General features: G+C 41.4%; 1 protein-coding gene across 21 annotated transcripts in view; it reads right to left on the bottom strand.

Annotated features, from left to right (window-relative positions):
• The window catches only part of PPIP5K1 (diphosphoinositol pentakisphosphate kinase 1), a 1,366,868-nt gene that overhangs the window by 271,741 nt on the left and 1,080,665 nt on the right, over window positions 1–14,462 (bottom strand). For all 21 annotated transcript variants that reach the window (XM_078683299.1, XM_078683308.1, XM_078683288.1 and 18 more), the window contains one exon: window positions 3,207–3,297. In XM_078683299.1, coding sequence (XP_078539425.1) covers window positions 3,207–3,297 — 91 coding nt within the window. The remainder of the gene's footprint in view (window positions 1–3,206; window positions 3,298–14,462) is intronic.

Raw genomic sequence — 14,462 nt, 5'->3', positions numbered from 1 at the left:
ACTTAATAAATGTATACAATATTGGAAGCATATATTCAAGGCGGAAATATGCATATTTTCACACCTTATAAGCTGATGCTTGGCGTAAAATGGCGGAATTTCCCAAAAATATTTACAGAGGATATTCAAATGATAAATCATGTAGAGCCGGCTCAATTAGAGGCATTCCAAATTGAAAAAGCTTTGCCTGTCACACTGAGATCCCTGTTAGTAATCATACATATGATGACCATTAATTTAATCTTGTTTGACGTTGTCACTATTAAAGCACTTAGGGACACATGTATCACCATTACAAGTAGCAATTACCTAATTGCGATTTTCTCCGAATCACAATTAGGTAATCCCTAATCCTAATGTATGAATCTGTTTTCAGTTTCATTAGCGATTCTTAATTGGTCGCAAATAGACCCACGTCATGCATATTAATGAGGTAGTTCTCAATTTGCGAGCTATTAGGCATCTACACCATCACAGGGATGGTGGCCTGCTGAGGTCAGCAGACCACCATGTCTGTGATTGCTTTTAAATAAAGCAATCTATTTTTTTGTAAAGAAGCCCATTTTCGTTAAAGGAAAACGAGATGCCTTACAAAAAGTAAAATGAACACTTTTCTTTTAATTTTTTAAGACCTGGCAATGGTCCATGGCATTGCTGCCTGCTCTTAAAAATGCTTTTATAATCATTCACAAAGGGGAAGGGGTCCCCTTCTGGGTGTAACTACCTACTTGAAGTTGGTGGTAATATGCAAATATTTGACGACTGCATTCACAGTCACAAAACATTCATGCAAACCACAGGCATTTGGTATTTGGAAGGGACGCCCTAAACACGCCCTTCCAAATACCGAATGCAAACCCATTTTGCGATTCGGTAACAGGGTACCAAATCACAAATTAGGGTTTGCTGCATCCTAAAAACATTTTTAGCGTTAGCAATTTGGTCGATTTTGCGAAGTGGCCCGTTTGCGACGGCAATAATGCTTGATGCATGTGCCCTTAATAGTAGTAGAACAGGATCATTTTCATTGAACACAAGTGGTTCTAATTACGTAAAGGGTCGGAGACCCCTGGTTCAGAAGGACAGTAGTTCAATGGTCAAGAATGTATTATATCTACTGTTTATGCTATAAATTGTGGCAAAATATGTTGGTGTAGCAGCATAAAAACCTAGAACTGAAGACAGACAATCACCATCATGGCATATCCTGTGAGCTATTTAAAATGTCTGCTCATGAGATAAAAGTCTACATATTTACTTTGCAATAATACCAATTTTGCTTGCATTTGTCTGCCCAGTCCATGCTAAAATCATCAGCAGTTTTAGACTCTGCTTTTTGTCGCTTTTATTTGAAAGTTGCTCCATGCACTTGTTTTTTTCCATAATGTCCCGAAGCCTTACTCCTAATCCATTATCTTATTGGGAAAATAAATGTGTCCATTATATATCCTCCGTCTTTCCTGTCCAAGAGCACAAGCAGTGATTGCTAAACCTCACCATTCTAGGTGTCACAGTAGTGAAACCCCCAGGCAGCACCCAAATTATCCAGGATGTGAGACAGGTCCTAACATCATGTAGATTTAATATATGGCCCTGTTTTCAGAGGAGCATAGTAAATTGCAGGAAAGTAAAATAGGCGAAAGACAGATGTAAAATATTAAGGAACATCTAGAAAACCCCAATGGTGATATTTCTTTTTCTCAGCATCAAAGTGGCTAAATAATATTTTGAATCCTATGTTTGATTGCATTAGGTGAGCATTGGCAATAAGTGAAGCAGGGCACACACACACACAAAACCCACTATCTCTTTTAAATGGATACAAAAACAGGAAAAGACGCCTTGAAACGATAAACACATAGAAATTAATAACTCAACAATAGCAAACAGCTTGCTTGAAGAACAAAATCTTTTTTTAAATCTTCCAGTCACAGGGGGCACTATTATCAAGGGCATAATTTAATTCACGTATGTTCCCCATTTCCATTTGCAGAAACAAAAATGTAAGTAATTGTATATGAGCCCTCTGATAAACAGACGAATGTCTTAAATACAGTGCGAGTGAGAAACGGAAAAAGCAATATGTGCTTTATCTATAGCAGCTTGCCTATTAAGTGCCACTCACATGTGTTAGCTACTAGCATATTTATTAGTTCTTACTTAAACCACAGAGTTAAGACAGTAATCCAGTGTCAATCGGTATTGCTCTTAGATACTTGGTGGATAGCTGATGTACCCTTCATTTAGTCCGGTGTTTTGGCTTGCACCCAAATGTCCCCCTGTGGGGATTTTGCAACACACATGTTTGCATATTGATCAGACTAATATGCATTGTGCCAACAATATAAGTTATTATTCGTTTCTTGAGTAGTGAAAGTCTACCAAGGTGCAGACCACCACTAGGTTATCTGGATAGGAGGCCTAGTCGCTTCTGAAATATACCAGAAATGGACAACAGATGTGAAGGAAGTAGTACCACTGTGATGCAGATTGTGGGAGGCAGCACCCTTAGGGTGTATGGAGAAAGTGTCCACGAAAAAAAAGGCCTTCAGTAGAAATGGGAAGCTTTATGAACAATCTGCCTTCAGCAAAAATGGGAAGCTTTGTAAGGATTGGAGCTGCATGTCCAGCGCATCCCAGAGTTGTACATCTTGTGTTTGTGGTACTCTTTGACAGATATTTCTTTCTTTTGAAACAGGGGGCTGGATCAACCTTATCTCAGCTTGCTCTATGGGATGTATTCAATGAACAGTTCAAGAGATTAACCAGGCTTTTACCTTCAAATGCATTGAATGTTTAGCATAAAATTTTGCATTTTATCGTTTGCAGTTTTGTGATTTAGCCTTTAGAAGATACTATCATAAAAATGACAAGGAAGTTAATAAACAGGCTTAACAAATGTCCAACCCAAAATGGCAGTTGTGATTAAATACTTGATACAGACAGCATGCAGTTTACCTATTAGCAACAGAAAGATGCATGAAGTCTTGCCTCAGTAGTTAGCAGGCAATGTTTACATGTAAAACAATGTATCGCAGGCAAACAGTAACACTTTAAACTTACTGCAATACTTGATATTAATTGAAACATTTAGAATGTTCTCGGACCATCAGGCATGTTAGAAGTAGACATAAACCTGAGATCGGTGTTTTCAAACGCTACTGGACAGCTAGGAATGCACAAAACAAATCAAAATAGGATCATACCAAGGCCACTTTGCTTCATGTCCGAAGGCTGCCTAGAATAAGAGGTGAAGAGACGATAACCTCCAGATTTTGACGATGTCTCAGAAAGGACCTGCCAGAAAAAAACGCCAGTGTTTACAATCCCATATCCAGAATTAGAATTACATGGTAAACAAAGCAAATAATCTTGATCTGTCAGCTAGAAAAAAGCCTTCATTGAACTTCTAGGTTGAACAAAAGTGCACAGCTGTAAACTAATCCCAGTGTTTAGTATGAATCTGCCTGATAGAGCACAGAAAGCAGTCCATACACAAATTTCAACTGGCTCATCTATTGCAAACGTTAGGTCTATACTTAATCTCAGGAACAAGTTCAATGACCACGGATGCAATGCAAATTCTGGTCTCAATAGAGCATATGCATTTTCAGACAATTTTGTTCTAAACTGACAACATAGAGTCCAAAGCCATGGTCATCACTGATATTACATTTGAACTGGGTGCACCACAAAAAGAAATCATTGTGTTTGTTACATATCTCAATTAATGCAAGGATATCAGTCTAATGCACTCATCAGGCTGACCACCAAATGCTAAAATACAAAGTTGTGCCAAAGCACTCAATGACAAAATAATGAAGATCAATTTGAGTTTCAATACAATACAAGGTAGTCAGACACATTGGTAGCCAAAAGGAACATTGCAAGAAAGTGGGGGGCATGAAAGGTACCAACAAAGAGAGAGTGGACAGAAGATATGGATTGGTGTATGTTCAGTGAGAAAACAGTGTATGTGTCTAGGGGGTGCCCGAAAAAGTGGATGCAAATATGGAGTAAATGGCCTTCCTTTAGAGGAGAGATGTGTACTAAACCGAAATTACCGGAACAAACCTCCCTGGAGGAATTGGAGGTGTAAGGACAGGATTTACCAATATATTGTAAGCACGATTTATGGTTAATGAAGCAACTGTGTCATAATGATGTGGTGAAAAAGTGATTACTGTGTTACTTGGGAATCTGTATTGTTTACTGTTTCTATTAAATAAAAAGAAAAAAAAGGTAGTCAGACACTTGTTTACTTTGGATTTTCAACCATAGCCCCATAAAATGAAGAGGAGTGCTTAGAGTGTATATTGAGTCCTTTCAGAAGAGTATTGATTATTCAAAAAAGTTAATTCAATCATCAGGGGATAATGATCCAGTTCATCACCCAGCGAGGAGCATTGTAGTGGTATCACAATCAAACTTTATTAATTCCCTTTATATTGTCATCCGCCCAGCCAACGCGTTTTGACAACAAAGGATGTAAATTAAAAACAACCATAAAAAATGTAAAGTAATCCTATAATATAAAACCATAAGAAAATAGCATGCTCCCTAATCCATACATTCCATTCTTCTCTAAAATCCATTCCATTACACATGACTCCCCTTCAACCCACCCCACGTCATAAAATCAAAACAATTTGGTCCCACAAAGTGTTCATGTGGACCACTTTATGTTCTTGAATCCATCTCCAGTTTAGCAATACAGCATTTCCAATACAGTTATTACAATACCCTCCCCGCCAATTCACACAGTAAATCACCTGGTCCAAGTAGGACAACTGAAATACCCATGCTGTTGATAGATACCTATCTACACATATATTGACTGGTTCATGCTTTAGGAAAGGTGCATAAGATAAAGACATTTTCTACAACACTTAATTTAAACGATGTAGTCAACTTTCTTGATATATTCATTTGAGTACATACATTTTAGTTTTCGTAATATATCTTTGCCTCACAAAAAATAGCACTGGAGGATTGTGTTCTGCCCAAGCAGGATTTAAACATGAACGTATGAAAAAATAATTCAGTCCCTCACCCGTGTAACAACAATATCCCTGCAGACTATAACTGTCCCAGTGTTTATAGTAAAAGCTGCTGTTCAAGTATGCTTCCTTTCTCGTCCGTTCCGATTCAGGGCCCAAAGTAGAGCTAGGACAACCAATCAAAAACATCCTCTCACAAGCCTTTGCATGTTGCATGCATCAGACCGCTTCCTTCCTGGTCCGAGTAGATCAGCGTACCCAGAGCATGGGCCTGGAATGTTTATTCAATCATTTTCTATATTAACTCTACATAACTTTCCAAAAAAGAAATGAGATATGTGAGAAAGTGCCTCTTTTGACATGGATAGGCATCCAATTTTTGTCTGGAAAATTATGTGGTCTTGATTATAGTACACAGGTTCCTGCCAACCAGTTCTCCAGACTCTGCCCCTGTGGGAAGCTCCCCCGGATGCCCGCAACAGCTGCGTCTGCCCGACCCGCCAAGGAGAGGAAGAGGGGGAGTTTCTGCTGGAGGAGCCGCAAAGAATTGCCCGGCGGGTCCCTCTGTGGTGGAGCTGATGCAGCGAGTAAGGGAGCCGGCTGCGAATGGAATTACAGACGCTGGGGTTGAAGACGGTGAGAATAGTGCCGTTAGCAGCGTTCCAAGTGGTTCAAGAGGGAGTAAACCCGATGGGCATGGGTCTGACTTATGCTGCTGGAGAAAATAAGGGGTGTGTGGCAGTGCCTGAAACAATTGATGCAACTGACTTAGCTGTGAATATTGTACCCACGGTTACCCCCGTTGAGGATTCTGGCAATAAAAACAGGAAGGGGAGCGGGGGCAAGGGAGACGGGATATTCAATAAGCAAGTGCTCGGCTCATCCAGGCCATCAGAAGTGGAAGATGCTGAGAACCAGACTGGCAGGCAGTATATGGCCGCTGTAACAGAAAGCAATAATTCTATCACTGTGGGAGATAAAAATAAGTCGGTGGCTGAGCAAGAGCCCAGCGACTGTTTTTTCTCTGTTTCGGAGGGGGCGGAGTAGTCGGATGACATTTTGAGCACTTCACAAGGGGCTAGTAGTCTGGAGTCAGACCCCGAGGATAGTGAGAAGGATCACCTCTTAACAGCTAAAAAGTCTACTGGGCAAAATGGTATGAAAAATAGAGGAAGGAAAGATCTTTCGTGGGACTATACGTCAACTACTCCACTCTGAGGGTCATCTGGAAAAAAAACTCCGGAGCTAATGGATGGTACTCCCCCCACGCTCGATACTATACATCAGGCTATCCTGGCTCATAGAGGAAACCCGTCAAGATAGCTGGAAAACTCAGGCAGGGATGAGGAAAATGCAGGGGGTGGTGAGGAAGCTATCTAAGGCATTTTCTAATATGGGAGAACGAGTGGCGAATTTGGAAGAAAGAGTGATGGCTTCGGAAGCGGACGCGGCTAATGCTGTAACTCTGGTGGAGGCCCCCGATGCCCAGATCAAAGACATACAATGGAAGCTAGAAGAGTCTGAAAACAGACAATGAAGGAACAATCTCAGAAGTTCTGGGGGTTCAGGAGGGCCTAGAAGGGTCCGACACTAGGAGCTACATTATCAACCTTTTTAAGGCAGCTTTCCCGGAACTGTCCGAGTGGAACTGGGCATCAGAAATCCAAAGAGCGCACCGTATCCCATTCAAACTGCGAGCACCAGCGAAGGAGGGCGATAGACCTTGGGCTATACTGGTTTTCTTCTGAAACGTCCTCCTGCAGCAGTCTGTTTATGATAAAGCTAGGCCAGATGCTAGAAGATCAAGCGGTGGGGTCTCATTTTTTGTAAGGACTAACTTTTGCCATAGAACGGTAGAAAGGCGTTGGAGGTTAAGGCAGCATTTGAAACCTTTTCAGGACAAAAAGATCCAGGTGTATTTGGTTAATCCAGCGCAACTAAAGCTAATCAACCAGGGTACCACACGTTATTTCTCTTCCGAGATAAAGGCAAATGAGTGTTTGGACTCCCTGGGCAAATAATCTGCTTGGTGCTGGTCATTGTGGGGTAAATGAGGGGAGGGGTGGTTTTGCTGGTCATTGGCCGTTATGAAGAAAAGCAGGGGAAGGGGGGAGGTTCTGGGATAGGAAGGGGGAAAGAAAGTTTCAGCTTCCCAGAAGGTGGAGTTGTTTTGATAAATTGTTTCTTTTTTCTAGGTTTAAGGGTCTATTGTAATTTACATTTGGATGTGTTTATAGGATCCACTGTCTACTAGTACTGCGCACATGACATGCACAGACCGAGGTCTGAGAGTCCTGATGGGGAGGTGGTGGGGGGGGTCACAAAGGGAGGGAGGTTGGTGGGAAAGGGAGGGGTGGGCGTTGGGATTTTACGGCGTGGGGTGGGATAAAAAGGGGGGGAAGAAAATTAGATTGTACCTGGTGCATTGTTGTTTTTGGTTGGGTTAATGTATTGTTTGTAATTAACTGGTTTCTGTTGAGGTATAGACAGGGGTTCTCTGTCAAAGGAATGATGAGGAAACTTAAGATATGTTCACTAAATATAGGGGGCTTGAACGATTGGAACAAGAGGCAAAAACTGGGGCATTTTGTGAGGTCAAATAATTTGGACGTGATCTGTATACAGGAGACTCACCTACCCTGGGCTAAAAAACATCTGCTAAATATTAAGGGGTTTGAGTTACTGGTGTGTTCCACGCAGACGTCCACTGTTAGAGGGGTCGCAATTTTGGCAAAAACTAGTTTGGGTGGCTCTAGGCGCTGCCTTGCAGATACCTTGGGCAGGTGGGCAATTGTGGAACTTGAGGTGGGGTTAACATTGTGTACAAATTATGGCTCCAACCAGGATGAACCTGATGTATTCAATAAACTAGAGGTACAGTTACTGAACTGGCCATGTCCCCTCATAGTTTGCGGTGATTTCAATATATCTGCAGATCTTACAGGAGGTAATAATAATGTAGGTTATGCCGGTCGGAAACCCAAGGTTTTTAGAGCCCTGTCCGCTTTAATTAGTTCACATAGCCTGTTGGATGTGTGGGGGTATAAAGAACCTCATATCCAGGCTTTACCTATTTTTCCTGCCCCTTTAAGAAATACACTAAATTGGAATTATTTTCGTATATCATCCTCGGAGGCGGGGAAAGTAGGAATCACCAAATTGCCAAAAGTAATCTCCAACCACAGTCCATTAATTTTAGCTTTTGAAAGTGATAAGGTTACTAGTCCTCATTATAAGTGGACTTTTGAGAGGAGACTTCTAGTTGACCCCAAATTTGTGGAACACCTAAAAAACTGGGCTCATAACTGTTTTGATATAAACAGGTATAGTGCTTCCCGAAATTGCGTATGGAATTCTGCTAAGGCGGCATTACGAGGGGAGACGATCAGCTTCTCTGCTAGCCGGAGGAAAGAAGCTTGAGAGGAGCTTGAGAAACTGATGGTTCAGCTGGTACAGGCAGAGGAGCAACATATGAGGGATCTCACAGATGGGAAAGAGGCCAATGATAGCCTGCATAAGATATTGGCCCTTAAGGCGGAGCAATATAAGTGTGTAGCACAGAGAAGCGCTGATGATTATCAGACACATAGGGGAAGGATGTATGAGACGGCAGAGCAGGCGGGTAAGCTTATAGCGTTAAGGATTAGACAGGGTTTTAGTAGAAATACAATAGTGAAAATTCATGAGGATAACCAGGAGTATACGGAGCCAGAAGATATTAGAAAGGTTTTTAAGAACATCTATCAAAATTTATATCAAGAAGAGGACAAGGCAGAGTTTGACAGTTTAGCATTTGAAGACTTTGGTCATATTCTGGCCGTCCAGGAAAAAGTTGCATTAGACAATGATTTGGAACTGAATGAAGTGGTAGATGCACTGCAGGATTTAGCGGCAGGCAAGGCCACAGGGCCTGATAGTATTCCACTTGAAGTATACAATAACCTACAGGCAGTGATAGCCCCCCTTTTGCTGGATTTATTTAGTGGCATATTCTGCTCAGGTGAAATTCCAGACTCCTGGAAAGAAACAAATATTATTGTCTTCCACAAGAAGGGCAAACCTAAGGAGGATCCCGGTTCGTACCGTCCAATATCCCTCTTAAATTCGGACACTAAAATCTAGGCGAAGATTTTGGCTAATCGGCTGGGAAGTGTCATTGGCGGTTTGGTTTCCCCGTGGCAGCATGGGTTCATCCCGGGTCGAGGAGCAACGGACCATATAAGATGGGCCATCACGTTGTTTGATGTGCAGGCTGTTACGGGGGGGGGGGGGGGGGGGGCGGAACGCCATGATCCTTATGGATGCTGAAAAAGCCTTTGACCGCATCACATGGGATTATTTATGGGGGATACTGGAACCGAGGGGCTTTGGCCCTAAAATAATGAAGGCTGTTAAAGCCATGTATGTTGATCCTATTGACAGAATTCAGATATTGGGTGGTGGTTCGGATGAAATATATATTTCCCGGGAGACCCGACAAGGGTTCCCCTGTTGACCAATTTTATTCTCCCTTTATATTGATCCTTTGGTACGAAAGATATTAGGGTGTGAGGGTAATGTGAGTGGTGTGTAATGGATTTGAAACCAAGCTGCTGGCATATGCAGATGACCTAGCTATAACAACTACCGAACTAGATACGGCCATGGCTGCCCTTATAGAAATAACTTCGGAGTTTGGTCGGTGCTCGGGGTATCTTCTTAATACGAACAAGACCCAAATAATCTTATCAAATAACATTATAAAGCAGGATGGAAGATACACTGATTCAGCAATTTATCTAGGCGTTAGGATTAGCCCTGCAATGGAGACAATTATTAAAGAGAATTTTGTGCCGCTTGTTAACTCAGTGTCAATGGAGAGAAAAAGTATAGACTCCATACACCTGTCTATAATAAGGAGAGTCAATGTGCTCAAGATGACTATGCTCCCGAAAGTATTATATCTTTTTCGCTCGATCCCGCTTATGGTGGGGTAAAGCATGTTAAAATCTATTGAATCAGTATTTATAAACTTTATATGGCAGTATGGGAAAACAAGACGATCTTTGAAATTTCTGTCTTAACCGCAAGCGAGAGGAGGACTAGCTGTTCCGAATATTCTATTTTGTCATGTGGCATGTCTCTTTAGTCAGATGGCGATCATACTAGACAGCGCCATGAATATGTCGGACAGCCTATTTGGGAATGTCTGTCCTCCATCTATCTTTGAATTGTTACTCGGGAGGGAAGCCGTGGGGTTCCTATTGCGTAAAACGGACAGACGATATTACAAAAAAAAGTATAAAGTACTGGATAGTGTGTGGAGGGCTTGGAAAGTTGTTCAGAAATCATTGGCATTACAGAAGTTTAACTATTATGCACCACTCTGGAATTCAAATCTCTTTTCTTAGTAGTGATAGGCTGTGGATATCTTGGGCGTTTCAACGAATCAGAAGAGTAGGGGATCTCTGTGAGGGGACCAACCAGCTGAGCTTCAAAGATGTACCGCAGAAATTTGGAATTCCGTTGAATCAAGGTTTTAAGTTTGTACATATTTTTCAAACCCTAGCAAGTATTAGGCCTCGGATTAGCCCAGGAGGTAAAATTCATATATTTGAATATGTTTTGGGTGGGGGCACTAAGATTAGTATGATTTATAAAGTTTTAATCTCCACAATTCAAGATAACATGGATATGGTTGAGGCCTCTTGGATGTTGAAACTAGGGGATTCAGGTACTTGAGCTATGGTACACAAAGAAGGATTGATAATCTGAAGCGAATTAACCTGTTTGGGAGGAATAAGGGTGTATAGTTATATCCTTTAGGAAAATACGGAGTAACATAAATCAGTAATATTAGGTTTTTGTTCCACTCACCTCTTTATTAATTTTTTGCGGGATCAGCTCTGAGCTTCTTAAGAAAGAGAGAGGTGTCATTGTGTTCATTATAATGGCTGCTGATTGGTTTATGGTAAACTAATGAGTACAGCACTTACACCGGGTGTTGTGAAAACAAAGGAGATGCTAAGTGTAAAAAGCGAATTTTGGAATACAAACACTGCATGAAAACCTCACTTGTTTCACTTAAGGGCAAATCCTGTACTTCGGGCATTTGAAAGTCAGAGGAATGCCAGGGGCAATACATATGTGGAACAGAGTAAAAAAAGCGCCAGAAATGGGATGATTGAGGGATAGCCTATAAGCAAAGCCTGTACTACGGGTACTTTTAAAAGAAGTGAGACAATACGTGTGCAAATATGAATAAGAACGCCAGTTACGATTATTATTAACTTTGGTTATATACATTTTTTGGGGGGGAAAGTTATTGAGAGTTAATATAGAAAATGATAAAATAAACATTCTAGGCTCATGCTCCGGGTACTCTGATCACATATTCGGACCAGAAAGTAAGTTGTATGAATTATGCGGCACACTAGGGCTTGTGAGAGGACGATTTTGATAGGTTGTCTTGGCTCCACAATGGGCCCAGAATCATAACGGACCAGAATGGAAGCATACTTGAACAGCAGCTTTATAGACAGTGGGGCAGATGCAGATTAGGACAGCTAAAGTGTGCGATCACTGATCAGTTTCGAGCCATCGACCTTATAGGGTTCATGTAGCTTAAGATTAGCCGTTATGGGTTGGATAAGGGTACAAATAGTGAGTATGGTCACAGGACCGGTTATGAGTGATTCCTGCTTTTGATGACATGCTCACAGTTATACAGGTTAGTACATGCGTGGCAGGGGATGTGGAAGTTGATGCATTGGTTTGTTGAACAAAACAGTGCTTTTTAAAGGAATGTTATTATGTGAGAATTTGTGTAGGTACAAGGCTGAAATTAATTGTCAAAGTCTGCAGGGATGTTGTAATTAAAAGGGTGAGGGACTGAATAATTTTTTCATATGTTAATTTTTAGATCCCGCTTGGGCAGTACATTACTCCATTGCTATTATTTGTGAGGCAGAGAAATGTTATGAAAACTACAATAAACATAATCAAATTGATAGATCAAGTGAGTTGACTACATAATTTCAATTAAGCGTTGTAGAACCGTTCTTTTTCTTATGCGCCTTTGGTGATTCCTTAAGCATGAACCTGTCACGATATGTGTAGAGTAGTGTTTATCAACAATATCGGGATTTCGGTTGTTCTACTTGGACTAGTTGTTTCAGATGATTTTCTTTGTGAATCGGTGGGGAGGGTATTGTAATAACTGTATTTGAAATGCTATATTGCGAAACTGGAGACGGATCAAAGTACATAAAGTGGGCAATAAGGACAATTTTTGGCACCAAATTGTTTTGATTTTACGACATGTGGGGTGGGTTGAAGGGGAGTCATGTGTAATGAGATGGATTTTAGAGAAGATTACAATGTATGGATTAGGGACCATGACATTTTTTATTGTTTTTGTATTGTATGATTAAACAATATTTTTTATGGTTCTTTTTTAATTTTCAGCTCTCAAAGTCCGTTCCTGGACGAAACTCGTTGGCTGGACTGGATGACAATATAAAGTGAATTAATAAAGTTTGATTGTGATACCAATACATGGCTCCTCCGTTGATGATTGGATGATCAACTGGATAATAATTCCTTGATGATTGGATTAACTTTTTTGAAATATCCTTACTCTTCTGAAAGGACAACATATATATGCTAAGTGCTCCTCTTCATTTTGTGGGGCTATGGTTAAATGTAGATGATTCCAGACTGGTAGGTTCACGAGGGCTGGAGCGCTGCAAATTCCATTTGGATTAGACATACACTGGTGCCCGTGGAGCTTTTTGTAACTACTGACTTTCAATCAAAATGCTGAAATTTAGCAGGAAAACAGCCAAGACAGTATCTGCTGTAAAATAACACATTTGCACCAAGGAACTAAAGTTCAGCCTGAGAGTCATATAAACACCACACAAATTGTAGAAGTTTAAGATATTCCATGTTGTAACGGGGAGAAATGGATGTATTGAAAGGAACATTCATTTACAGAAAAAGTCACAGAAGCATAGTACATTCCACAGCAAAGGAGGTGAGTGAGGTGTAATAGAACTACAGAACATACATGGGCAGAACTGGAGGATTCATTTTTTTTTTTTTTTTTGAAGTTTTATATAGCGCTGCCTGGACCCAGAGGTATCAGAGCGCTTTACAATTCTAACAGAAAGGTGTTTAAATACAGGTACAGTGTGTATAAGTACAGAAAGTTGATTCAAAAATAAGCATTCCACCACATAGGATAAAGGTTACACTAGATGAAAAGTAAAAAACAATTGCTAAACAAAATAAGATATACAATATAGAGGTCGCAGTTTGGTGGGAAGGTTCGATAAAATATACCTAGGAGCAAGAAGGACAAAAAAATGTGCAAGAAAAACTGAAGGTCATAAGGTGTAGTAAGAAACGGGAGGTAAAGGAGAGGCAAGGAGGGGAGGGAAGGTGATAAGATTGAAGGGGAAGGGAAGGAGAGGGGGGGCAGGAGGGAGTTCACTAGCCGTAGGCGGAGCAGCTGGGTGGGGGGATGCATGAGGCAGGCGAGGCCACTCGGGAGGTAGTTAGAAGCCCCAGTATTTATTAAGGAGAAGAAGTTTGAGTTCTTTTTTGAAGCTGGGGTAGGACGGGTTACAACGGAGGTCTGGTGGGAGGGCATTCCAAATAAGAGGGGCATTGCCTGAAAAGGAGCGTGACTGAGTGGAATTCGTTTTCTGAAGGGGGGGGGACAAGTAGGAGGGTGTTAGAGCTTCTCAGGGATCGCGTGCAGCCTGCTTTGGTCAATTTGATAGCAAGGTATGTCGGAGTGTTTTGGTGGAGGATTTTGTGCGTAATGCAGGCGGTTTTAAATTCAATTGGGAGCCATTTGAGGGTTTTGAGGGCGGGAGAGATGTGGTCAAATCGTTTGCAGTCTGTGATAAGCCTGGCCGCAAGGTTGAGCACTGATTTAAGAGGTGCCAGGTGTGTTTTGGGAATTCCGGTGAGGATGGCATTGCCGTAATCAATGCGCGATAGAACAAGAGATTGAACTGCTAGTTTAAAATCATCAATTGGGATAAAGGGCTTAATTCTCTTAAGGTTACGGAGGGTAAGGAGGGCTCCTTTGGCAGAGTTTTTGATGTGTACGTTGAGAGATAGGCGGTTGTCAAGGGAGATGCCCAAGGATTTGACTGAGGTGGCTAGGGACAAGGGGCAGTTGAGGGCGTTAAGGTCAGTGATCCAATTTTAAATGGGGAGCTGGTTGTTTTTTGGGGAGAAAAGAATAATTTCAGCTTTTTTAGGGTTAAGTTTGTGGTGGTTCGAGTGGAACCAGGCTTGAATTTTGATGAGGGTGTTGTTGAGGTGGAGGATGCCAGCATGGGTTTTTATCTTATGGTAGAGTTGAGTATCGTCAGCGTAAAGATGGTAGTTGATCCCGGCTTGTTTGAGAATGAGGGTGAGGGGCTCCATGAAGAGGTTAAAGAGAGAGGGAGAGAGTATGGATTC

The sequence above is a fragment of the Lissotriton helveticus genome, chromosome 3_1 (assembly GCF_964261635.1).
Source record: "Lissotriton helveticus chromosome 3_1, aLisHel1.1, whole genome shotgun sequence".
In the NCBI taxonomy this organism is placed as follows: domain Eukaryota; kingdom Metazoa; phylum Chordata; class Amphibia; order Caudata; family Salamandridae; genus Lissotriton; species Lissotriton helveticus.
Note: the sequence above shows the minus strand (reverse complement) of the source record. Positions and strands in the feature narration are given on the sequence as shown.